Source organism: Grampus griseus (assembly GCF_964374135.1).
Source record: "Grampus griseus genome assembly, chromosome: 10".
Lineage (NCBI taxonomy): Eukaryota > Metazoa > Chordata > Mammalia > Artiodactyla > Delphinidae > Grampus > Grampus griseus.
The window spans coordinates 73234558-73261046 of record NC_139004.1 but is presented as its reverse complement, the minus strand read 5'-3'; the positions used below and the strand labels follow the sequence as shown (position 1 = coordinate 73261046).

Genomic DNA, 26489 nt, shown 5'->3' with positions numbered 1-26489 from the left:
CCCGCCAGAATCCCCATCTTGCCTTCCTCAAATTCTGAGGTACCCTTTCTCCCCCAGTGACTCTTGCCCCACCAGTGCCCATGGTGAATGGCTGTGGCTGCCTGTGGTGTCCGGGGCCATGCATCTCAACTGCTGATCCTCATGTCTGCCCACTCGTATGACACACATGGGACTCTTCAGTAGGGACTACTGACAAGGACTAGTGCTTAAGGCTTTAAGGGGATCAGACTGTCCCCGCTCAATCAGGATGGTGTTTCCCAAGGTGGACATAGCTCAAGATACTAAAAGGAATTATGTGAAGAAGAGTGTTCCATGGACAAGAAATTCAGGACATACTGTTCCAACATAGTTAAGCAGCTTTGTTTATGACAGGACTTTTCAGCAGTTAATATTAGCATTAATATGCTAATGTGCATTATAAATCTCCAATATACGTGTATCCTTTTTTTCAAGAGCATCTTACAGACTACTGTTTGGAAGTTCATGCCACAGGAAATGTCACCCATAGCCACTAAATGGCAGAAGGAAGGACACCTCAGAGTGTTCAATGTGGGTCAGGTGAGTGCCTGCCTTTCCTTCCAGGCTCCAGGCTGCTGGACGAGATGGCCTCAAACTCCCAATTCCCAAAGAAGCCCGACAGAAGGAGGAACAGAGGGTTTTTGCTGTCCCTGGGCCACCAGTGCAGCCTTGTCAGTCCAGCCACTCACATTATCAGTCACTCCTGGGGCTGGGTGAGAGCTGCCTGAGGCTAAGTTGGCACAGAAGGACGTGCTGGCATGGGCATTGTTTAATCAGCTTAAAAGAATAAAAAGCTTTTAGCACTTTATTTTTCTAATTACTGAACAAGTACATGTTTTTGTTAAAAAAAAAATTCAAACAACACCCAAGTGTATACAATACAAAGTGCAAGTTCTCTTTTATCTCCTCACTGCCTGGCTGCATTGGGTCTTCATGGCTGCACGCAGGCTTTCTCTAGTATAGTATGCGGGCTTCTCACTGCGGTGGCTTCTCTTGTGGAGCACGGGCTCTAGGCGTGAGGGCTTCAGTAGTTGCGGTGCGTGGGATCAGTAGCTGTGGCTCTCAGGCTCTAGAGCACAGGCGCAGTAGTTGCGGCATGTGGGCTTAGTTGCTCCGTGGCATGTGGGAACTTCCCGGACCAGGGCTCGAACCTGTGTCCCCTGCATTGGCAGGCGGATTCTTAACCACTGCGCCACCAGGGAAGTCCTGCAGATTTCTCATTGAGGTGTGGTGTGCCTGGTTTGGTGGGGGAGAAGGTTGACCCTGAGTCAGAGTGACTGGGATCGAATCCCAGCTCTGCAACATGCTAGCTGTGTATCCTTGGGCACAAGCCTCAGTTTACTCATCTGCAAAATGGAGGGACCAAAATAAGGACCTGGGGGAGTGTTAAGTGAGATGAAACAGAAAGCACAAAGCAAAGCCCCTGCACTTAGCTGGATTCAGTTAAATTTGACTCTTAGGATTTTACTTCCAGAATCCAGGCACTTTTTTAAAAAAAGTTCAAGTCCATGCAGTCAATGTGCTAATTACAGAATGGGGTCAATCTCTTCCGTCTGTTCATGTGATTTTTTTGAAGTCCTCAAGGGCAGTTTCTATATACAGAAACCACTAATCAGAGGTTCCTTTATTTTTCAAATTAATATTCAAATTATCAAATTTAAAAGATGTCCCCGGGGCTTCCCTGGTGGCGCAGTGCTTAAGAATCTGCCTGACAATGCAGGGGACACAGGTTCCAGCCCTGGTCCGGGAAGATCCCACATGCTGTGGAGCAGCTGAGCCTGTGAGCCACAACTACTGAAGCCTGCGCACCTAGAGCCCGCGCTCCACAAGAGAAGCCACCGCAGTGAGAAGCCCACGCACCGCAAGGAAGAGTAGCCCCTGCTCGCCACAACTAGAGAAAACCCGCGCACAGCAACAAAGACCCAACACAGCCAAAAATAAATAAATAAATTTATTTTTTAAAAAAAGTATCAAACTTAAAAATTCAAAACATTAATTGACTCACTCATCCTATAGTTTAGGTTTGTTTTTTTTTTTGTGTTTTTTTTTTGCGGTACGTGGGCCTCTCACTGTTGTGGCCTCTCCCATTGCGGAGCACAGGCTCTGGATGCGCAGGCTCAGCGGCCATGGCTCACGGGCCCAGCCGCTCCGCGGCATGTGGGATATTCCCGGACCGGGGTACGAACCCGTGTCCCCTGCATCAGCAGGCGGACTCTCAACCACTGCGCCACCAGGGAAGCCCTAGTTTAGGTTATTTTTGATGCTGGGAATTAAAACCTTTCCCAGGACACTGGTAGGGTGGTTATTGCCTTAGATACTGTCATGCTTTTAAGTTCAGCTTATAAAAGTTTTTATTCCTGGGACTTCCCTGGTGGTCCAGGGTAAAGAATCTGCTTTACACTGCAGGGGAGGCGCATTTCAACTAGAGAGCCTGCATGTTGCAAACTACAGAGCCCACGTGCTCTGAAACCCGTGCGCCACAACTACGGAGCCCACACGCCCTGGAGCCCATGTACTACAACTAGAGAAGAGAAAACCTGCAAGCCACGCCTAGAGAGAAGCCCGTGTGCCTCAACGAAGAGCCTGCGCGCTGCAACTAAGACCTGATGCAGACAAAAATAAATAAAATAAATAAATAATAAATAAACCTAAGAAAAAAGTGTTTATTCCTTTTTTAAGTCCAGTTGGTATTGCCAGATAAAATATAGGATGCCCAATTAAATTTGAATGATCTAAAATTCTAATTGATCTAGTGTTCTGTACTTTTATTTGCTAAATCTGGCAATTCTACATCCAACAAACTTAAATAATTACCCATAAAGCTTATGCACCCATTTACAAACATTTTAAACTTCTTTTATACACCTATTTCCTTGTAAAGTTCTTCAGTTTTCTGAACTAACAAAAAAGCCACCTTTTTTAATACTAAATAATTCTAAGTCTAAAAAAATTAAACTTATAAAACACTGTTAACCCAAAATTCTTATAAATGTTCCAGAACTGTACAGAAACTCAGTAAGGTTTCAACTTAAAGTTACAAATCTAAAAAGATTCTCTCAAGGGCTTCCCTGGTGGCACAGTGGTTGAGCGTCCGCCTGCCGATGCAGGGGACACGGGCTCGTGCCCTGGTCCGGGAAGATTCCTACATGCCACGGAGTGGCTGGGCCCGTGAGCCATGGTCGCTGAGCCTGCGCATCCGGAGCCTGTGCTCCGCAACGGGAGAGGCCACAGCAGTGAGAGGCCCGCGTACCGCAAAAAAAAAATATATATATATATATATATATATATATATAAAATAAAATAAAATAAAAAGATTCCCTCAATTGCACATTTTATGTTAGGATTACAAGATTGCCAATTTAATAAGTCAAAATCTCTCATATGTTACAAGATCATAAAAACCACATACGTACAAATTCCTTCCTGAAAGGCACAAAAATGTGTACCACACTGACTTCTAAATCTTCCTCTGGTCAGGAGATGCCCACTCGCCAGGGAGGACAGTCACCACCAGCTTTTCACCAGTAATTCAACCAGGCTTAAGGCCTGGGCTGTGGCCAAGAGGGAGATTCACATCTCCATGAGCTCAGGAAGCCATTACTTCCTTTCATGTACTACTTGGGATTATCTCCTGAGAATGCCTGGGTATACTTGGCCACAGACTTCCCCCAGGATGCTGACTGGATGTATGTTGGAGATACCTGCACGCTTTTCCCGGTGGCTGTGACCACATGCCCATCACTTCAGGGGGGGCAGTCCGGAGATACAAACGCTTGGTTTCAAGTTATTCTCATTACCTCCCCTCTTTGCAGAAGAATTTTCCTTGCCAAAGTCTGCAAATCCTACTTGGGTTTATAACTTGATTGGATTTTATCCATATAAAACAAACTTCTTTTGCTTTTCAGAACTTCCTATTTGCCTGCCCAAATCTCTAAAAGCTATTTTACTTGGACTGAAATCCTACAATTCTTGCAAAACCTTCCTTTCTTGGGGCCACACAACTCTCTCTCATAAACATTAAATAATACGGGTTGAATCATGGATCTCTCCAGGGGTTTAAGTGCAAGGGTATTAGACCCATCCCAGCAGACAAGCAACTGCTTTTCCTGGCAACACACTGCGAGTACTTGGTATGTTAAACCGTACACAACAAAACTTGCCTTAAAAATTATGTAATTCAAACCAGACTTGGACTTCCCTGGTGGCACAGTGGTTTAGAATCTGCCTGCCAGGGGCTTCCCTGGTGGAGCAGTGCTTAAGAATCCGCCTGCCAATGCAGGGGACATGGGTTCAAGCCCTGGTCTGGGAAGATCCCACATGCCACGGAGCAACTAAGCCCATGTGCCCCAACTACTGAGCCTGTGCTCTAGAGCCTGCGAGCCACAACTACTGAGCCCACGTGCCACAGCTACTGAAGCCTGTGCACCTAGAGCCTGTGCTCTGCAACAAGAGAAGCCACCACAATGAGAAGCCCATGTAACGCAATGAAGAATAGCCCCCGCTCACAGCAATGAAGATGCAATGCAGTTATAAATAAACAAATTAATTAATTTAATTAAATTAAATTAAATTTAAAAAGAAACAAACCAGACTCTATCTTAATTATGCCCATCAGGGTCATTGGTGAGCTGGAATCTGGGTGTGTCCAGGGATAGCCAGCTGCCAAATCCCAGTGATGGCAGAAAATCTGGCAGAATTTCCCACTGGCTCTGCCCCACCCCTTCCCCCTGCAGAAGGCTCCACACCCCAGGTGCCCTCTGGGGTGGACCATTTCCGAGTTCATCAATTTCCATGAGAAGGTACATGGTATGTGACCACAGTAGAGATGACCAGATGTCACAGCTGGCTTCCAGCAGGGTTAAGAGTGACTTTGCAGAGACTGGTGCCTAGATTCAACTGACCAGTTTCCTTACCCGAGTGACAAAAACAAGAGATCCCAAAAACTAGCTCATTTCCTTCATTTCCCTGCGGAATGAAACCCATGATCTTCAGTTCCTCAGAGAAGTGAAAACAGCAACAAGGAATCCAGTAATTCCTGTTATCTGCAGACTTAACAAGTCAGCCAAACAAGTCAGCCGAGCCTGAGGTGGTGGCCAGGAGCCTGCTCTCCAGACACTGCTGTCCTCTCTTCAAGCCCTGAAGCCAGGGGAGCCCGGGATGTCTCTGCTGCTGGCCACCCTGCTGCTCCTCCTCTCCACCCACAGCGTCCTGGCCCTAAGGATCTGCTCCTTTAATGTCAGGTCCTTTGGGAAATCCAAGAAGGCAAACTGTAATGCCATGGATGTCATTGTGAAGGTGAGCCCCCTTTCCTGTCAGAAGGATCGCTGGACACCCTTCACACTCTCTCTACAGCTTTCAGACTTTAAGAGACTCAGGAGGAATTTAACTGAAGTTAGTCCCTAGGGTGAAGGTAGCGTGTGTGTGTGTGTGTGTGTGTGTGTGTGTGTGCGCGCGTGTGCGTGTGTGCATGCACACGCGCGAGCTTCTTCCTCGTTCTCTCCCCCTCCAGCCATCCACCTTATCCCAACTTCCAATTCTAATCTTTCTCCCCACTTAGATAAGACTTTCCTTGGGTAATCTGACCAATGTCTTGGGACTGTGTTCACTTTCCTCTGGAGGCAGTTGACTCGCTTTATTTAGAGGTTAATCTATTTTTGATGCTGGAGTTAAAACCTTTCCCAGGACTCTGGGAAATCCCAGAGGCACCACATTGTGGTGGGAGCACCAGGAGCCCTGGGTTCAGCTTCCACCTGGCAGCCAGGTGCGCCGGCTCCAGAAGGCCTTTCTCCTCTCTGAGCCCCCCAGCCCCCCCACCCCGTGCCTTTCAGCAAGAAAGGGTTATTGTGAAATGTAAGTGCAGCACAGGGTTATTGTGAAAATGTAAAGAGTCCATGATAAGAGCTAACATTTATAAAGCCTTCGCTAAGCCCACTATATGCCAGGCACTGTAGACGCTTTATATAAGACAACTCATTTAACTTATGTTAAATAAGCTATGATCACACCTGTCATGTCTTCATAAATATCGGCCATCACTTCTTCACCCACAATTCCTTCCTCATAAAGCAACTTTCTTTCTTAATAACAGCTTAATTTTTTAAAATTATAGAGGTATAATTTTTCAATTATAAACTTATAATTTACAAATTAATTTTATTAAATTAAAAATAGTCATTATGGACTATTTTGAAAATACAGAAACATATCAAGAAGTATCTTATCACTTGAAGACAACAGTTGTTGGTACTTGGGTAACTGTCTACCCAAGACGTACAGATGGTCAATAGGCACATGAAAAGATGTTCAACATTGCTAATTATTAGAGAAATGCAAATCAAAACTACAATAAGGTATGACCTCACACCAGTCAGAATGACCGTCATTAAAAAGTTTACAAATAACAAATGCTAGAGAGGGTGTGGAGAAAAGGGAAGCCTCCTACACTGTTGTGGGAATGTAAATTGGTGCCGCCACTGTAGAAAACAGTATGGTAGTTCCTCAGAAAAGTAAAAATAGAATTACCATATGATCCAGCAATCCTACTCCTGGGCATATATCCAGACAAAACTATCATTCAAAAAGATACATGCACCCCTATGTTCATAGCAGCACTATTCACAATAGCCAGGACATGGAAACACCCTAAACATCCATCAACAGATGACTGGATAAAGAAGATGTGGTATTGAATACATATACACAATGGAATACTACTCAGCCATAAAAAAGAATGAAATAATGCCATTTGCTGTAACATGGGTGTAACTAGAGATTATCATATGAAGTGAAGTAAGTCAGAAAGAGAAAGACAAATACCATGTGGTATCACTTATATGTGGAATCTAAAATATGACACAAATGAACCTACCTATGAAGCAGAAACAGACTTACATACATAAAAAACAGACTTGTGGTTGCCAAGGGGGAGAGGGGAGGGGAGAAATGAGTGGGAGTTTGAGGTTAGTAGATGCAGACTATTACATATAGAATGGATGGACAACAAGGTCCTACTGTATAGCACAGGGAACTATAGTCAATGTCCTGGGACAAAGCATAATGGAAAAGAATATTAAAAAGAAAGTCTAAAAAAAAGAACGTATATATATGTATAATTGAGTCACTTTGCTGTACAGCAGAAATTAACACAACATTGTAAATCAACTATACTTCAATTAAAAAAAATAGTAACATAGTATGTTATGTTATAGTAAGTGCCCAATAGAAGATTTCATTATTTGTAGTAAATGGCCTCACAACCCCGGGAATTCTCTCTCTGCAGGTCATCAAACGCTGTGACATCATACTCCTGATGGAAATCAAGGACAGCAACAACACAATCGGTCCCACACTGCTGGAGAGACTGAACGGGTAAAGACAGGGCCCCTGGACACTGTCGGCTCAAAGCCAGGTGCAAGGGCATCTGAAAGTCCCTGGGAACTGAAACTAGCGTGAGAGCCAGCACTGGCCCAGACCACCAGGTCACGTGGCCAACACTGCCCAGGCTTTCAACTTTATTAACCGTGGTCCTGAGAACGTTCAACCAGCTAGTTTTTTTTTTTGCGGTACGCGGGCCTCTCACTGCTGTGGCCTCTCCCGCTGCGGAGCATAGGCTCCGGACGCGCAGGCTCAGCGGCCATGGCTCACGGGCCCAGCCGCCCCGCGGCATGTGGGATCCTCCCGGACCGGGGCACGAACCCGCGTCCCCTGCCTCGGCAGGCGGACTCCCAACCACTGCGCCACCAGGGAAGCCCCAACCAGCTAGTTTTAACATGATAAAGCAAAAGAGGGAAACGGGTGAGGAGTCAGGACCGAGAGAAATGAAAGAAACAGACTAGAGGCTGAGCTGAGAAGTACTGTTACAAAGAAAAGATTGAGCGCAAATATGTAATCATGATATACCCACAGGCTGGAATATTATGTAGCGATTAAACGTCATGGTTACCACAGAATAGGTTAGAGCTAAATATTCTAGCATGGAAAGATGGCTACCATACATGGAAAAAAGCAAGTTCAGAACTGTAGGTAGAAGAGCCCATTTTAGTAGTCACAATACATCATATATGAATGAGGATGTGTTTGAGTTTGCGTCAGCATAAAAGAAAGACAGGAAGGATGTGCTCAAGCTGTTATTAGTGGTTACTTCTGGGGCGGTGGTGGGTATGATCGGAGGACCATTGTGGAAGGGGTGTGAGAAGAAAATGGGGAACATTTGCTTTTTATTTTATATACTTCTGTATGATTTGAATATTTGACAAAAATTCTGAATTGACTCTATAAATTAAAATTTTATAAATGAATGTCCTCGAATAGCTTTCAATGCTATTGGGTTATATTTATGATTTATTTCTCGAAGAATAATCACCCCAGAGTGAGTTAAAAATGCATATTCAAGGGCCCCCGTCTATTACTTCTGAGACACACTAATTTCTTAAAACTTCTAATATAATGTTTCTTTTGTAGCTATAAGATTAAACAATAGAGTATACAATAGGTACCAAGTTCAATTATGTAAAAAAGCAAAACGAAATAAAAAACATATAAAAGATTCAAAGGCAATGAACCAAAATGTGGACAGCGGTACAAATTTACAAGGAATTTAATGTGATTTCTGCTTCTATGTATTTTCTGTATTTTCCGAATTTTCTACAATGAGCATGTTACACTCCCCCTTCCCTTTTCTTATGAAATATTTTAAACATAGTTAAAAGCACAGAGGAGATAACAAACAGCTATGTACCCCCCCATTCAGATTGAAAAAACAGTGATATCTGGCCATTATTATACTATTTTTATAACTAGGAAAACTCACGTTGTGTTTTCGAAATGAATGGTCAATCCAGCCTCATTAGGCTGGGGAGGAAGAGCCTTGGATTCTCTCCTTCACACACAGGGCTCTTTGGGCTGACCGCACCCACCCACTCTGGGCCTCAGTTTCTCATCTGAAACCTCAGCCTTGGAGCAGTGTGTCTCCTTTTTAGCCTCCCAGGCCTTCTGTTTCTCAGTCTGCTCTTGACAATGACAGAGGGAGTGTAGCCCAGGGGTTAGGCACCTACGCTCAGCTCGGACCACCTGGGTTTGGATTCTGGCTTTGCCACGAAGGGCAAGTTACTGAACCTCACTGTACCTCATTTTCCCCATCTGTAAATGGAGATAATAATAGAACCCACCATCTTCCTGGGGTGTGGCGATAATTGAATTTAATCATGCATGTAAGTGGTTGAGCTGTGCCTGGTATGGAGCAGTGGCGACTAAACATTGGGATGTTCATTACTCGTCAAAGTAAGGGAATTGTGATGGCAGGTGATGGTCCAAAGGGCCGTAAGAAACAGCTACCGTTAACACCCTAACCAGGGTATCACAGTTGCCAGGCATCCTGTTAATCAATTTACATGTGCTATTTCATTTCCTCCCCACAGCTGCCTGTAGAGTAGGTACTGTTACTGCTTCCCTTATAGCTGAGGGGCTGAGGCACAGAGAGCAGGGACCTGCCCAAGGTCACCCAGCCAGTAAATGGCCAAACCTACTTTTGAACCTGGGTCGTGTCTGTCTCCAAGGCCAATGCTCTATTCTGAGCCCCCTCAGCCGTCCTTGGAGTGGCTCTGGCCAGTTTTCAGAATTATGAGGGACGGAGGGGATGGGGGCTCCAGGCACCTGCCCGCAGTTGGTCTGGATTAAGTCCTGCCACCTCCAGTGGTCTCGGTTCTCCCCAACCTCCCTAGACTGTGCCATGGACTCCAGGCAGAGCCAGGCCTGTTTGTCTCCTAATTCCCTGTAAGCCAGGAGGGGCCCTTCTCCTCTCACAGCTGAGTCATTGCGAGTAGTTTGCCAACCCAGGACTTGGCAAGGCTAGATTCAGGACAGGGCCAGCCTTCCCAAACTGGAAGCCCAGCAGAATCCACTGTCTGCACTCCTGGGGCTCCCACGACCAGATCTGCCTTAGAATATTCATTCCCAGGAATTTCTGTCGGGTCTAAGTTGACCCCTAAACATTCTGCTTTTTTCCAACGGAACCTGAGAGTACGCCACAGCTTAGACATGCCCCAGATCTTCTCGTGGGAAGATGAAGTAGAACCGTCAGGCTCTGCCCAGGGTGGAGTTATCAGCAAATTTGGCAAACACATCTGAGAGTCAAGTTTCCCTGATAAGGGTGAGAGGTAGGATCAATGGGACTTCAGACAATATCCTCAGCCCCCAGGACAGAAACAATAGCTGATTTGGAATCATAGTTCCAGGACTTGTGAGAAAATGCCTGGGGGTTTTCAGAGCAGAAGAGAATGTCTAAAAAAAATGTTACTGGGAATCCTGCATGTGATAAATGCTCAGGAGTGGTGCATGGACAGGGTGACCTAGTGAGGTATACTCCACCAGGAAGTATGAGGTGCAGCCCAGCCATGGGCCAGAACAGTGTTTCATGGTCTCAGTGGTGTCCCACAGGTACAGGCCAAAGCAGGTGGATTTGGGGGTGAGTAGGATCTGAGTTCAAATCCCAGCTTTGTACTTGCAAATTATAAAAATGGAGTAACAATAGTACCCACCTTATAAGGACAAGAAATAATGGCTGTAAAGATCCTGGTAGATGTTACAGTCCCAGTCAATGGTGGTGGCCATTCTTATGAGACTCAAAGCTTATGATGAACAGAAGCCCTCCTACATGATGTCACAGGAGATACAGAGGCAGACTGGAAGGAGGGGAACCTAGGCAGTAGAGAAATATTTGTTCTTTAAGATGCAATGTAAACTCTTTTTTGTCTTCCAGAAACTCAAGAAGAGGCAAAACATATAACTATGTGATTAGCTCTCGTCTTGGAAGAAACACATACAAAGAACAGTATGCCTTTCTCTATAAGTAAGTATAAATTATGCTTGCTGGAACATGGTTCACTTATCAATTATGACTGTGAATAGAATCAAAATTTTTCCTTTCAAACCAAATTTGGATCTCTAACCAGTTCTCAATATTGATCAAAATAATTGCTGTCAAAATCAGGGCTGATGCAAAGTATTAACTCTTCTAAACTAATCTACTGGTTGACTCAGTGACCTGGTCAGGAGAGTGAAGAGTTCTTTTTTCTTCATGGCTAAGTCCTGGCTGGTGATGGAAACCTGAGTTGCCCAGCATGGCTGCTCTGGGACTTCATATTCTCATCTTCTTCCTACTAATAATTTGTTTTGAATCTGACCTTTAAGTTGTGAGTTCCCTAGATAACTAGTACTGCTCAGGTCTTCAGCTCCCAAAGGGCTCTGGTCCTTGAGAAGACTGGACTGAGCCTTGTTCTCAGGCAAAAGATCCCTTCCAGCGCTCAAGCCTGCAGGGGAGGCCAACAGAGCCGTGAGAACCTACGTCTCTGCTTCTTGAAAGAAGGAAGAAGACAACCAACTCATCTGGAAGGACTTTCTGTTTTTTCTTCTTCTAGGGAAAAGCTAGTGTCTGTGAAAGCAAGCTACCTCTACCATGACTACCAGGCTGGCGATGCAGATGTATTTTCCAGGGAACCCTTTGTGGTCTGGTTCCAGTCACCCCACACTGGTGAGACCCACAGGCCCCTCTCACCCCTGATGTCCCCAGCGATCCCATAAATGGGCAGCAGCCCTGAGTGTGGGCTGTGATCCCAGGGTTTATGCGGCACCTTTAGTGAGGCATCAGGCTTGAGATGACCGTTAAGAACTTCTAACACTTGAATGTAGAGGATGCAGTATAGTTTGATGACACTAGGCTGGGTTCTCAGAATGCCACGACTCAAGACTTCCTCAGCTAAGAAGCCACTTTCTTAAATCAATGATAACCTTACTCTCTTTGGAGCATTTAGGCTGATGGAAGTTATTTACAAAAATCCCTTAGTCCCAGTCAAGTACAGCTATTCCTTCATTTGAAAAATTCGAGCCATGGCCAGCAAAGATGATCTCCCAACCTAGAATCACACTGTCCCTCCAGTACCCACTGAGCAATCTCCCGCACAGACTGGGGATGGAGAGGAAATCCAAAAGATTGCACCCTGATCTCTGACAACAATAGTACTTGTATTAGTCACTAACAATTATTGATCCCTGATTAGCGTCAGCTTCCTGTAATCTTTGCAACACCCTGCAAGGTAGCAACTAGGATTATCTCCACTTTACATTGGAAGAGACTGAGGTTCAAATAGATGGGGTCACTTATTCAAGGTCACCCAGCAGTTATTGAAGTGGACGAGCCAGGGTTGCAACTCAAACTGGCATCTCGGGAGCCCACACTTTTTACCACCATGCAACCCTCAATGGACAGTCAAGAATTAATTTGGTTTATAGACTGGAACTATATAGAATCAAATATTTTTCAACACCCACTACATGTCAGGCTCTGTTCTGGGCACTGGACAAGACAGACGAAAGGTCCCTGCCCTTGTGAAGTTATGTTGCAGGGGGGGAGACAGATAATGACCAAATAAATATATGCAGAGCTGTACATATGAACACCTATATCTATACTACACAAATATTAACATCTTGAACTATGAAGTTCACTATTTTGGCAGAGGGTTAATTAGCTCAGGGGCAGAGTATTTCAGGAAAACAAACATGGGAGAATAGTAGGAAATTCCCAGTAGGAAAACAAAAAACAAAAAAAATGAGGAGATGGGGGCTATTGAGGGCAAGAAATGCCTTTCAGAGAGCATGTTCAATAATTGTCTTTGTCACGCACACAACTCACATTTAGCTCACCTGGCAGTGTTAGGAGAGGCCCTCCCCACCAAATTATTATTTCTTCTCTGAGAGCGTCCTCAGCCTTTGTGAACTGCTGAACAAACCTGTTTGTCTGGAGCTTCCACCCTTCCCTACCCCTCCCTCCCACACACCCATCCCCGGCTGGGATGGCACTACAGCTGTGTCATGTTTGTGTCTATCTTGCCCAAGGAAATGTCTTTATGTCCTGCCTGTTTGGGATTAAAGATGAAGGAGTTGGCCATTCATCTATCTTTTCTTTCCTCCATTTATTCTCTCATTCATTCATTCATGTATTCAATCAACAAACATTTCTGAGCACCTCCAATGTGCCGGGCACGGTGCTAAGTGCTGGGGCCAAGAGGGTGAACAAGACAGATAAGCCTGCTCTCACAGAGCTTAGGTTCCAGTGGGCCAAACTAAGGAGCTAAGCAGGTAATTTCAGAGCATGAAGGCAGTAAGCAGGGTTCACTGAATAGCGGGGTGAGGGGCCACCTTAGACAGGGCAATCAGGGATGGCCCCTTGGAGGTGACAGTGGCTGTGACCCGAAGAAGCCAGTCACAGAGAGGTGGTGGAAAGGCATTCTGGAGGGAGGAGGGCACAGTGAGCACACAAGCTCAGAGGTGGGAAAGGAGCTGGGGTGTTTAGGGGACCAAAAAGAGGTTGGGGAGTGGAGAGGAGGAGTGTGGGGGAGAGTGAGAGACAGGCTGCTGGACCAGGGTGTGGTCCTGGAGACAGGCTGCTGGTCTGAGTCCCGGCTCCCTGCTGTGGGACTTGAGCAGTGATCACTCAACAGCCCCCTGCTCCTGAGTAGGAGTGAGGACCCAGGCGCAGAACAAGGGAAAGCCCGAGGAGGAGGTATTCAGAACGACACAGATGGGCAAGACGCCCACCCCTCTCTCAGGCTCCCTCAGTCCCTCCTGGTGGGGGAGGTTTTCAGACACTCCACAAAGGACCACTTTGTGTTTTAAATAAACTTTTCCAGGCTTTTTTTTTTTTTTCTGATTACAAAAGGAGTATAAACTGACAAGCCTCAATTTTTTAAATTAGAGAAAACATTGTACAAAGCCAAACAGCCTTCGTATTTTAAAAAAATAGAAAATACAGGGTTTTTTAAAATGAGAAAATAAAAACACCCACAATGCCGGTGAGGAACACTGTCTACCAGCTTTCTCTTAGCCACGCAGGGCGAGTCGGAGAAAAGAGGCTTTCGTGTGCTGAGAATAGCTGCCTTATGACCCTAAGATCATTCAAATCTCAACCGCTGGACCCTCTGGAAATGGGGGGCCCCAGACGACACAGTCCGTGCCTTTTGGGGGCACAGCCTGTTTCCCTCAAGCAGTGTTCGTGGAATCTCACCAGAGGAAACGTGTGACCTCTGCCTCTTTCCTCTTCCTCAGCTGTCAAGGACTTCGTGATTGTTCCCCTGCACACCACCCCTGAGACATCCGTTAAAGAGATTGACAAGCTGGCTGATGTCTATACGGATGTGAAACGTCGCTGGAAGGCGGAGGTGATGACCCTCTGTGTCTGCTGAATGCCCATCTAGCAGGGGCAGAATCTGGTCCCTGAGAGGGAGGGCGAGGACGCAGGGCCTGTGCAGACCACCACCACTTTAGAGTCTCATTTTAGGCCTTTCCTCAGCCCTAAATATCTCTCTGCTGAATCTGCCTGGGTACCATCCATGTGGGCCTTGGGAATTCACACACTGCTCCACTGATAATGGCGGCCAACATTCACTGAGCGAATGAGTACCTGGTGCCGGGCACTGTGCCAAGACTGGACACGGACAAGTTTATTTAATCCTCCCAATAGCCTGATGAGATAACTATTTTGATCATTCCCACTTCACGACTGAGAATAGTAAGACAAAGAGAGGTCAGGAGTCTTTCAGCTACAAGGGACAGAATCTCAAAATGGCTCATGAAAAGGAAGAGCAATTTATTGGTTCAGGCATAGCTGGACCCAGGGCTCAGACAAGGTAATCAGGGCTTGTCTTGCCTCTCTCTCCATCTCTTGACCTTCCTTTCCCCTGGGTGGGCTCCATTCTCAGGCTGGCTCCACCCTTGGGATGGTAAGATAGTTGCCAGCAGCTTCCAGAGCAACTGACAAATTTTCTGCCCCACAATGCAACAAATACCCTGGGATTGAGTCTCATTGGCTATAATTGTGTCACATGTCCGTCCCTGAACCAATCACTGTGATCAGGTGGTTGAGATGCCCTGATTGGTTAAGTCTGTTTCAGCTTTACCCCAACCTCATGGACTAAGGTGGAGGAGGGAGATGGTTTCCCAAAGAAATTAGGGGTGCTATTCTCACAGAAGGGGAATACATCCACCATCTCTCTTGGTTTCAATTATTTCCTCATGTGGACAACAGGGATGCCACCTCCTGATCTGCGAGGCCTGTGAAAGCTCTTGGCAAATGTGGAAGTGCTTCAGAGGGCTCTTCCTCATTCCTCTTTTCTCCTTTTGAGATGTGACTCCAGTGACCCCCTTCCTCCTCCTCAGTTTTGCTGCTCTAAGTGCAAAATCAGTCAAATAAAGTGTGGACACAGAGCTGGGGCATGGCGCACACAAGGGGTATATTTCGTTACTTATTTGTAAAAAGCAGGGCAAGAGAAAGACTCATTTGTTCCTAAAATTATCAATTCCACTCATTCATTCAGCAAGAATTTATTGAGCATCTGTTAAGTGCCAGGCAGTGGGGAGCCATCAGTGGCACAAAAATGAACAAGAGGGGAAACTCTTGTGCTCTGAGGGAGGGGCCTTCAGTGAGGCTGATCAGGGTTCAATAGCCTAGAGCGGGTCACTTTACCCCTCTATCCTTTTTCCACAGGGCTGTCAAAGGTTCCTTCTACCTCCTGGTGTTTATTCTAAGATTTAAATTAAACTTTAGAAAATACTTAACGCTGAGCCTGGTACACAGTGAATGCTCAATAAATCATGCCTATATTAATAGAAGCTGGTTGACACTCGGGTTAAGGATGACATCCTGTCCTCAACTGCGCCCACCGACCTCAGAGAAAACCATGATACCCAAGGTCAAAATAAAATGTTTTTGACGAAAACTCTAAAGTTAGCAACAGTGCCAAACAATAGCACAAACAAGGAAATCTGTGTTTCCTCTTGAGGAATATTAAAATTCTGTTTCAAGAGTCCTGCAAGGAAAAACACTTTCAAGATAGAATGCTCTGATGGTGGCCTCGGGGCAGAGGCAGACAGCTCATTCTATCACCCCCCCTCCACCCCCCACTTAAGCCTCTTCTCATTTCCCCAATAGGCAAAATTTCCACAGGAGTAAGTTCCTAGCTTCAAAAGAGGAGAGAAAGAGCAGTGCCAGAGCTGTCAAATATACCACCCGAGTTCATCTTCCCTGCTTGCAAACAAAAGGCATCAAGTCATTCATATGTTTATACCTTACAGTAGTTTAAGCCAGAGACAAAAGAAGTGAGGGAATAACTGAGCTGGATTCTTCCATCCCCACCTACATCTGCACCCCAAATTCCAGAGATTTGGTGACTAAGAACAGGAGGGAGCAGATACAGCAAACAACCTTCTTCCCACTGAGGACACACTTCCTTGTCATACTCGCCTGTCAAATACTCAGCAGAACTGTGGCTCAATTTTAAACTGTGGCCTCTTCTTTTAAAAAGCAAAATGAAATTAAGACCCTTTATTATTTTGCTGGGGCTGCCGTAACAAAGTACCAAAGACTGGGTGGCTTAAACAACAGAAATTTATACCCTCACAGTTCTGGAAGGCTGGATGTCCAAGACCAAAGCGGCAACAGGGTTTGGTTCTTCTGAGGCTTCTCTCCTTGGTCTTCCCTCTGTGTCTATGTCCTAATCTCTTTTTATGAGGACACGAGTCACATCAGATTAGGGTCCACCCATATAACCTCATTTTACCTGAATTAGCTCTTTAAAGGTCATCTACAAATACAGTCACATTCTTAGGTACTGGGGGTTAGAACATATGAATTTTATGAATCTGGGGGGACACAATTCAGCTGATAATAGAACTCGTCGTTTATTGGGTGTGCGAGGTGGAGTCACTGCTACCAGTTCTGCCTGAAAGCATTAGACAACAATGCCTACAGGTGACAGTTTCGCATCTTGTCTTTCAGAATTTCATTTTCATGGGTGACTTCAATGCCGGCTGCAGCTACGTCCCCAGGAAGGCCTGGAAGAACATCCGCCTAAGGACCGACCCCAAGTTCATTTGGCTGATCGGGGACCAAGAGGATACCACGATCAAGAAGAGCACAAACTGTGCCTATGACAGGTAGGAGGCATCTGCCAGACCATCGCTAGCCCACACAGTGCTCGGTGTGCATTGGAAAAGGTGGCCCCCTCTGGGCAGATGAAGCTCTTGGCTTGGAGAGCTGAGCCTAAATAGACTTTAAGCTTCTCCACTGGGTACTTTGTGCAGTACGCAACCTGCGTGACCATCTATGATGGCCTTGGTCACTGTAGCTTAGCAGTGGCAAATGCAGGCTTTGCTGTCAGATGGGCCTGGGTTCAAATCCTGGCTCTACCACCTAATATGTCTGGACCAAGAGACTTAAGCGCTCTGTGTCTTTGTTCCCTTACCCGTAAAATGGAGATTGTAGTAGTGCCTCACTCATACATGAAGACTAAACAAAGTAACATATATAAATTTTCACGTACAATGTCTGGAATATGGTAAATGCTCAATATATTCATTGGCTGTCACTTATTCCATCACAAAGACATACCACAGTTTACTCACTCAGTCCTCTGTCACTGGGCATTAGGTTATTACCAAGGGTTTGCTATTAAAAGCATAGCTGAAATGAACATCCTATATATGATTTTTTTTTCTTTTTCCGGCACGCAGGCCTCTCACTGTTGTGGCCTCTCCCGTTGCGGAGCACAGGCTCCGGACGCGCAGGCTCAGCGGCCATGGCTCACGGGCCCAGCCGCTCTGCGGCATGTGGGATCTTCCTGGACCGGGGCACGAACCCGTGTCCCCTGCATCGGCAGGTGGACTCTCAACCACTGCGCCACCAGGGAATTTTGTGTTTATTTATGATTTCCTCAGGGTAAAAGTCTAAAAATGAGACTAGTTAGTGCAAGGAAATTTACACTTCTAATGCTTTTGCTGTACACTTTTTTTTTTTTTGGCTGTGCCTCATAGCTTGCGGGACTTTAGTTCCCTGACCAGGGACTGAACCCGGGCCATGGCAGTGAAAGCGCCGACTCCTAACCACTGGACTGCCAAGGAATTCCTACACATTTCTAAATGCAAATATATACATTTAAATAATAGCATTCTCTGGTATTTGTAAAGCCTCCCTGGAGATTTTCGATCAGCTTTCAGCTTTGCTCCTTAAGTCAGGAGGGAGGTGAGGGGGGGACCTGAAGCGTGTGAATGTTCATGACCGGCACATCCACAGCGGACATCACAGGCAGGAAAGTCCCTAGGAGCCCTGTTCCCAGGAGTGGTTGCTGTTCCCCAAGCTCAGTCTGCACGAGACAGCCATCTGCAAGCAGACAGTTTCCATTTCTCTAGTTTTGAGTTCTGAGTTTCCTTCCCATCCCGTGACCTCCTCTGCTCCTGTTAGAGCTTTCAGGGCTGGTGCACCCTCTGCAGACATCATCACTTCTGCTGCCCAAGGTGGAAACAGCCCTGGCCCTGGGGGAAGTAGAACCAAGGTGAGAAGTTACAGGAGACTGAGCTTCCTGGGTACCTGCCCCCTGGGTACCACATCCCATTGTGAGGGGCTGCAGCAAAGCTGGTTGGAGAGGGCCAGTCACCCACTCGCCCACTTGCACATGCCAGCTGTGTGTCCTTGGGCAGGTCAAGTCCCTTCTGTGGTCCCATTCTTTTTCCCTGGCAGAGGAGAGGGAGGTGATCGAAAGTAATGGAGCAGAAGAACAGTGAATCCCAGGGAAAGATGGATTAGATGGGGTGGCTGAACAGGTTAAAAAAGGTGTTTACTAAAGGACCCCCAGTATTACGCACTTGTATGCCAAAAGGTGGCAGGATTACAATGTGCCTTTTTAAACATTAATTTCTTGTTTTGCTGCTCTGAATTTTCTATGTTTTCCGTAACAGTATATATCTTTTATGGTTTGTAAAAAGGCATATGAGGGGAGAAGATGAAATGGCCTCAATTCCCGTCTTTGTTCTGTGTGCAAATATTTATTGAACACTTTCCATGTGCTGAGTGCTAGTGGACAGGCCGAGATGCCCAGAGCTGGCTGGGCACTGGAGCAGCCTCAGGGAGCTTAGTGTGATCTGCAGACTCACCGGCACACAGAACTAGCAGAAGTCTGAAATGGGGGAGCCTTAACTATGCTGTTCTTGACCCTCTGGGTCTGAAAGGATGGCTTCAAGAAATCTCCACCCAAGGGACTTCCCTGGCGGTCCAGTTGTTAAGACCTCTCCTTCCGATGCAGGGGGTTTGATCCCTGGTTGGGGAGCTAAGATCCTACATGCCTCGCGGCCAAAAAGCCAAAAGAAACATCAAACAGAAGCAATATTGTTAACAAATTCAATAGACTTTAAAAATGGTCCACATCAAAAGAAAAAAATCTTTTAAAAAAAAAGAAATCTCCACCCAAACGCGAAGAGTTTACTTACGGAGATTAGTTAAAAATTAACCCGGTGGTGCTGGTCGCAAACAAAGGAAACCAGGTCAGCTGGTCCGAATCGCGGAAAGCTCATTGGACAGTCATGGGCTGGCAGTTTAACCCAGCTTGTCATTCTTCAGCCAGTCAGCTGGGGCCATGTAGACCCCAACTGCGTCACCCCACTCGGGATACATTAGATTCCATTTAACCACTGTGTCCCCATTTTCTGTCATCACTGCAAAGCAACTGTACTATGGTTTTTCTCTATATTTGTCTTTAAATCTATTCATTTATTACTGAAATAAATATATTTTAAAAGGAAATTTCATAAAGCTAAGGTAAGAAAACAGCACCACTTGCCATAAATAAAATATAATTGTAAAAGTAAGCCCAGTGAAAACCGAACAATGTTACATTATACCTTAATTCTCTCATCTGCAGAATGCTCTCTCTTGGTCAAAATAGGAGCTTAGGGAGTCATTAAAGATAAACCAGAGGGCTTCCCTGGTGGCGCAGTGGTTGAGAGTCCACCTGCCGATGCAGGGGACACGGGTTCATGCCCCGGTCTGGGAAGATCTCACATGCCGCAGAGCGGCTGGGCCCATGAGGCATAGCCGCTGAGCCTGCGCGTCCGGAGCCTATGCTCCGCAACGGGAGAGGCCACAACAGTGAGAGGCCCGCGTACCGCAAAAAAAAAAAAAAAGATAAACCAGAACCTTTCTCCATAATTGAATCAGAAAATGTGAAAATAATTGCAAAGGGAACATCTTTTCAGGACGCAAGCCATTGCAATGTGCTGCCAGGGCTCCCTGCTCACACGAGAGACACTGCCCTGGTGCCCACAGATCACCACAGAGCTGACCCTGTTTCCCAACCATAGGCACTGTCCTGAGGGTCTCTGTCATGGAGGGGGAAATTTCTGCCTCAACCCCTCTTGAGTTCTTATGGCTGGACTATAATAAAATTGACACAAGACCAATTAATAGGAGAAAAAGAAACAAATCTTAATTTGTGCACATGGAGGTCTCATAGAAATAGGACCTAAGAATTGGTCAAATCGCAGCAATATCTTTTTTGATCCACCTCCTGGAGTAATGAAAATAAAAACAAAAATAAACAAATGGACCTAATTAAACTTAAAAGCTTCTGCACGGCAAAGGCAACCATAAACAAAACAAAAAGACAACCCACAGAATGGGGAGAAAATATTTGCAAATGGAACAACTGACAAGGGATTAATCTCTAAAATATACAAACAGCTCATGCAGCTCTATGTCAAAAAAACAATCAAAAAATGTGCAGGAGATCTAAATAGACATTTCTCCAAAGAAGACATACAGATGGCCAAAAGGCACAGGAAAAGATGCTCAACATCACTAATTATCAGAGAAATGAAAATCAAAACTACAATGAGGTATCACCTCACACCAGTCAGAATGGCCATCATCAAAAAGTCTACAAATAACAAATGCTGGAGAGGGTGTGGAGAAAAGTGAACCCTCCTACACTGTTGGTGGGAAAGTAAATTGGTACAACCACTACGGAGAACAGTATGGATGTTCCCTAAAAAACTAAAACTAGAACTATCATATGATATAGTAATCCCACTCCTGGGCATATATCCAGAGAAAACCATAATCCGAAAGGATACATGCACCCCAGTGTTCACTGCAGCACTATTTACAACAGCCAAGACATGGAAGCAAACTAAACGTCCATTGTTAGAGGAATGCATGAAGAAGATGTGGTACAATGGAATGTGGTACAATGGAATACAATGGAATATTACTCAGCCATAAAAAATAATGGAATAATGCCATTTGCAGCAACACGGGTGGACCTAGAGATTATCATATTAAGTGAAGTAAGCCAGACAGAGAAAGACAAATATCATATGATATCACTCCTATGTGGAATCTAATTTAAAAAAATAAAGATACAAATGAACTTATTTACAAAACAGAAACAGACTTACAGATATTGAGAACAAACTTATGGTTACCAAAGGGGGAATGTGGGATAAATCAGGAGCTTGGGATGAACACACACACACACACACACACACACACACACTACTATATATAAGACAGATAACCAAGAAGGACCTACTGTACAGCACAGGGAACTCTACTCAGTATTCTGTGATAACCTATATGAGAAAAGAATCTTAAAAAGAATGAATATATATATGTGTATAACTGAGTCACTTTGCTGTACACCTGAAACTAACACGACATTGTAAATCAACTATACTCCAATAAAATTAAAATAAAAAAAAGAAGTGGTCAAAGCAGGCAGCTTTTATACTTTTTAGACCAAAAAAAAATACATTTGTGAGGAATTGAGAGGACAAAGAAACTCAGGTTTTGGGTTCTCAATGAGTGAAGAATCTAAAGAGAATTTGGGCTTGGAGTAGTGAATTAAAGAAGTAACAAGGTTTGTTCACACAGGCTTCTTGGCCTGAATTCCCTTTCTCTGGGGATAAGGGTGCTGGTCCTTCCTTCTACCTCCAGATGCAGGGAGTGCATCTTTCACAGGGGAGATTTATTTCCTGCTTTCAGGGAGACTGACAGGAGGGTCAGTGTCCCTACTGCATTAGCCGTTTAAGTAACTTTAATTCAAAATAATCAATATGCCATTGTGGCATATTTTGGGGTGGCCCTCCCTGAGCTTCAACACAAGCTAAAGCCAGGGCTGGACTTTTGAACTCCATGTGAAAGCGCCAAGCGGTTCAGTCATTCTAGATGTCAAGCAGGAAGCCTGGTTTGATCTCAGAAATCAACAGGGTGGATTAACGTGACTATCTTCCCTCTTCTTCTCCAGGATCGTGCTTAGAGGACAAGAGATCGTCACCTCTGTTGTCCCTCAATCAAACAGCATCTTTGACTTCCAGAAAGCTTACGGGTTGACTGAAGAGAAGGTACAGCTGTCGTCTTGTTTTTCTGTGCCACCGTCCTGGGAGGATGGGTTGGTGTCACCCAGTGGTGGTTCAGGTCACCAATGGAGATCTGACATTGAGCCACTGGACCTTGAGTCTCAAAGTCTATGATTCTGTGACTTGAGGACCTGCCTCAATTTCTGACTGAACTGGTGCAGGGACAATGCTCTCAGTGCATGTCCTGTTGGGTGACTTGGGGCATTTCATCCTGGGCCTCCCTCAGCTTGAATTCGTTCATCACTGAAATGAAAGTGTCTCCTAATTCCCAAATTTATCTCTCCTTTCTCTTTACAGGCCCTGGATGTCAGCGACCACTTTCCAGTTGAATTTAAACTTCAGTCTTCAAAGGCCTTCACCAACAGCAAAGAATCTGTCTCTCCAAAGAAGAAAAAAAAGACCAGTCGCGCCTAGATACAAGGGTGCCATTTTATTCACCATTTCTTGCCTCTACATAAAGCAGCTCCAATAGGTATGAACTGTTCCCGGCACTCACGAAACAAGACTGGCCCAACTGCGTTCATTTTTCAACTTGTATCTAATTCATCTTGAGCCAAACTGGGAAGAGTGTCTTCTATTCTCCCTCTAGAGCTCGAGCTCATACCTCCCCTGAATTACTCAAAAGGAAACTAGGGTCTTTTGCAGTCCAAAACGATGGCCTTCATGTCGGGAGCTAGAGCCTCATCAGCTGTCACTGCTCTACCTGCCGAGAGAGGCCGCAGGAAGAGGAACATCAGCTTTCCGTCTTCTTGAGGGCGTCCTGTTCCATGCGAAATGACCAGAAATGCCAAGAACACCAAGGCCCCAACTGTAGCCCATGATTTGGGCAATGAACTGAGTCAGGATCTGGCCCTCCTGTCTGAGGTCAGGCCACAATCATATCTTGCAGGGATGAAGGGTGAAGGCCATTCCCACTGGTCTCCCTGCCTCCAAATAGTCCTCCAACTCAGCCAGCCCAGTAACCACCAGTGTCCTCCTTTGAAATTCCAATCTGACCACAGCACCCCCTCTTTCCCACCCCCTGCTTTAAAAGCCCCTGAAGGAGCTCCCATCACCACCTGGAGAGAGCCCAGGGCATTTGGACACCCATGAAGGTCTCTATTACCTGGCCTATCATGTCAGCCTTACCTTCGTCCCACCTTGCACTTTTGCCCAGCAGGACTGCCCCTTCCCCGCATGCCGCAAGCTCTCCCTCCTTCTGGGCTCTGGCTCAGCCCAGCCCAGAGCCTGGGCAACTAACCCCGGCCACCCCAACATATGCCATACCCCTATTATAACATTCACCACACTGCATGTCACCAAGACCACTATTTGGGCTCTTTGGGGGACGTGGTGGGACGAAGGCCCAGTTGGCTGGGAGGGACTGGAGGATTTTGTTATCTTTCTGCAACTAAAGACTTGCAGAGGAGTCCAGCAGCGAGGCACCATTTTACCTATATCCACGGTGACCATTTTTTTGGTTTGTTTTGCTTTGTTTTCCCTTATATTGTTTCTCTGTCCAAGTAGTACATGAACAGGGCTAAATCTGCAAGCAGTACCAAGGAATAAGCAAAGAGAAGGAACGCTGTGCCTTGGCCCCCCTGGTGTCCTGTCTCAGAAGCAGCCCCTCCTACCAGCTTACGCATCCACCAGAGAGTCTGCATAAATAAGCACCGTGTGTAACTTTGAGAAATACAGAGTATAGCATTCTATACACGTGGTCCCGCTCTGCTGATTTTCCTAAATATATCCAGGACGATGTGACTTTCGATATAAGAAAACGAGACTGTGAGCCTGATTTTTTTTCTATACATTTATTTGTTTGTTTGTTTTTTGGCTGTGTTGGGTCTTCGTTGCTGTGCGCGGGCTTTCTCTAGTTGTGGCGAGTGGAGCTACTCTTCATTGCGGTATGTGGGCTTCTCATTGTGGGGGTTTCTCTTGTCATGGACCATGGGCTCTAGGCATGTGGGCTCAGTAGTTGTGGCTCACGGGCTCTAGAGCACAGGCTCAGTAGTTGTGGCGCACGGGCTTAGTTGCTCCACGGCATGTGGGATCTTCCCGGACCAGGGCTCGAACCCATGTCCCCTGCATTGGCAGGAGGATTCTTAACCACTGTGCCACCAGGGAAGCCCAGAGGCTGTATTTTTATTAACAGAACTTGCTTCATTGAAGGGTAGGCCAGGTAAGCCTTTGGGTACATATGGCTCTCACTTAATTATTTAGAATGAATTTCTGCCATACAAGGAATCAGGAGAAGTTTCCATTTCTTTCTTTTTTTTTTTTGGTCGTGCCAGGTGGCTTGCAGGATCTTAGTTCTCCGACCACAGATTGAACCTGGGCCCTGGGCAGTGTAAGTTTGAAGTCCTAACCACTGAACCGCCAGGGAATTCCCTTTTTTTTTCTTTAATAAATTTATTTATTTATTTTTGTCTGTGCTGGGTCTTTGTTGCTGCGTGCAGGCTTTCTCTAGCTGCAGAGAGCAGGGGCTACTCTTCGTTGTGGTGCGCGGGCTTCACACTGCGGTGGCTTCTCTTGCTGCGGAGCACGGGCTCTAGGTGCACGGGTTTCCGTAGTTGTGGTGCACGGGCTTAGCTGCTTCGTGGCATGTGGGATCTTCCCAGACCAGGGCTCGAACCCGTGTCCCCTGCATTGGCAGGCGGATTCTTAACCACTATGCCACCAGGGAAGTCTTCCATTTCTTTATCATTCAACACAGCAAGTATTTTGGCAAGTCTTGAGAAATGGAGATGCCTCTATTTCCAGTCTTCGCTATTTTCTCGTCTTCATCAACATTCCTTTCCTGCCTCAAACAAACATGCTCCCCAGTGCCTTTCATCCTGTCCCTGTGAGTCAGTGGCGCGGGTGGGAAGGAGAGAAGGGAGCTTCTCCAGGTCAGCGACCCTGGCTCCCATCTCTCCCTCGGACTGAAGAAGGCCAGTGTAAAGGGCAGTTGCCAAACCGGGAGAGGAAAGAGTGACAAACTGGAGGCCACATCCCTCTTCCCTCCCAGAAGGAGAAAACGCACCCAGCCCAGGGATGTGTGGGTGAGAGAGGTTCACACCTGTGTCGGCCACCTAGGACCCCTATCGGGGCTTCCACCCAAATAGTCCTGAAGGCAGAGGCCACGCTGAGGAGCCAGTATTCCACGTCACTAACCCACAGGTCACATCTTGAAGGAGGAGTGGGTAACCGCGGTCCCACAGGACGCTGGCAGCAGTGTGTTCAAGCTTTAGGATTCAGGGAAACTACTGAAATTAAGTAAATCTAAAGGAATTTCAAGGAAACAAGGATGCGCACGCATACACACTCGATCCTTCTGGGAAAATGGGATGGGAAACAGTGAGGGCTCTGCATGAAACACTAGCTGAATGACTGCTTGGTTCCCCAGGCTTCATGGGGCCAAGGGCAAAGGGGGCGGCCCTAGTCCAAGCCACTGCCTCTTGTTTGATGACATCACAGCCTCCTTACTGGTCCCACCACCTCCCCACTACAATCTGTTCTCCTCCCACAAGCAGGGTGTGCACCCTAAAATGCAAATCTCATCCTATCTCTCCCCTGCCTTAAACCCTCAATGGCTCCCCATTTCTCTCCACATAAAGACCCAAGTCCTCACCACGGTCCACAAAGCTCTGTGGTGCTTGGCTTTCACTTACCTTTCCAGCTCCATTTTCAACCAGGTACATTCTGTAGCCACATCGCTTTGTTCCTCTGTTCTTCAGGCTCTCCTCAGCCCCTGGGCCTCTTCACGTACTGTTTCCCTCCTCCTGCATCACTCTTCTCCCCCTTCAGTTAGCAAACTTCTCATTCCTCGAAACTCAACTTAAACCTCACTCAATCAGAGAGGCCTCCCCTGACCAGCTCTCCCCAGTCTACTTTGGGACCCTCATTTACATCTTCCCACAGTGCCCTGTGTGTCCCCTTCCTAACCCTCATCACATGTGTAATCACCTGTCCAATGTCTGTTTCCCATCCCCAACCTACTACCTCTATGGGAGCAGAGCTATGTCTTCTTAGTCACTGCTCAATAAATTTTTGTCAGGTTAATTAAACTCAGGGGGCACAACTGTGCCACCTTGGAGTAAAAAGCAATAGCCTTTACACAGTTATCCTTTAAAAAAAATTATTTTGAGCAAAAGGTAGTAAACATTGGGTAGTAGAATCGTTGTAATTTTTCTTTTAGAAATCCTTCCGGATGGAAATACTTAATTTGCAAAGTCAGGGAATGATTTTTGCTGGTTCAAACTGGGGATTTAAAA

At 46.0% G+C, this 26489-nt stretch overlaps 1 protein-coding gene across 2 annotated transcripts; it reads left to right on the top strand.

Moving 5' to 3' along the window:
* Positions 1-5099: 5099 nt before the first annotated feature.
* On the top strand, positions 5100-24566 carry DNASE1L3 (deoxyribonuclease 1L3; the record flags this gene model as incomplete). 2 transcript variants are annotated; one of them, XM_082664302.1, is made up of 8 exons in its annotated part: positions 5100-5313; positions 7298-7386; positions 10775-10864; positions 11433-11545; positions 14119-14231; positions 16847-17004; positions 22143-22239; positions 22552-24566. In XM_082664302.1, exons 1-8 carry the CDS (start codon positions 5176-5178, stop codon positions 22666-22668), a joined length of 915 nt encoding a protein of 304 aa, XP_082520428.1. In that variant the 5' UTR covers positions 5100-5175. The 2 variants fall into 2 exon arrangements, with proteins under 2 accessions (XP_082520428.1, XP_082520427.1); XM_082664301.1 differs by lacking the exon at positions 22552-24566 and having other exon boundaries at positions 22143-22368.
* Between the last annotated feature and the right edge of the window lie 1923 nt (positions 24567-26489).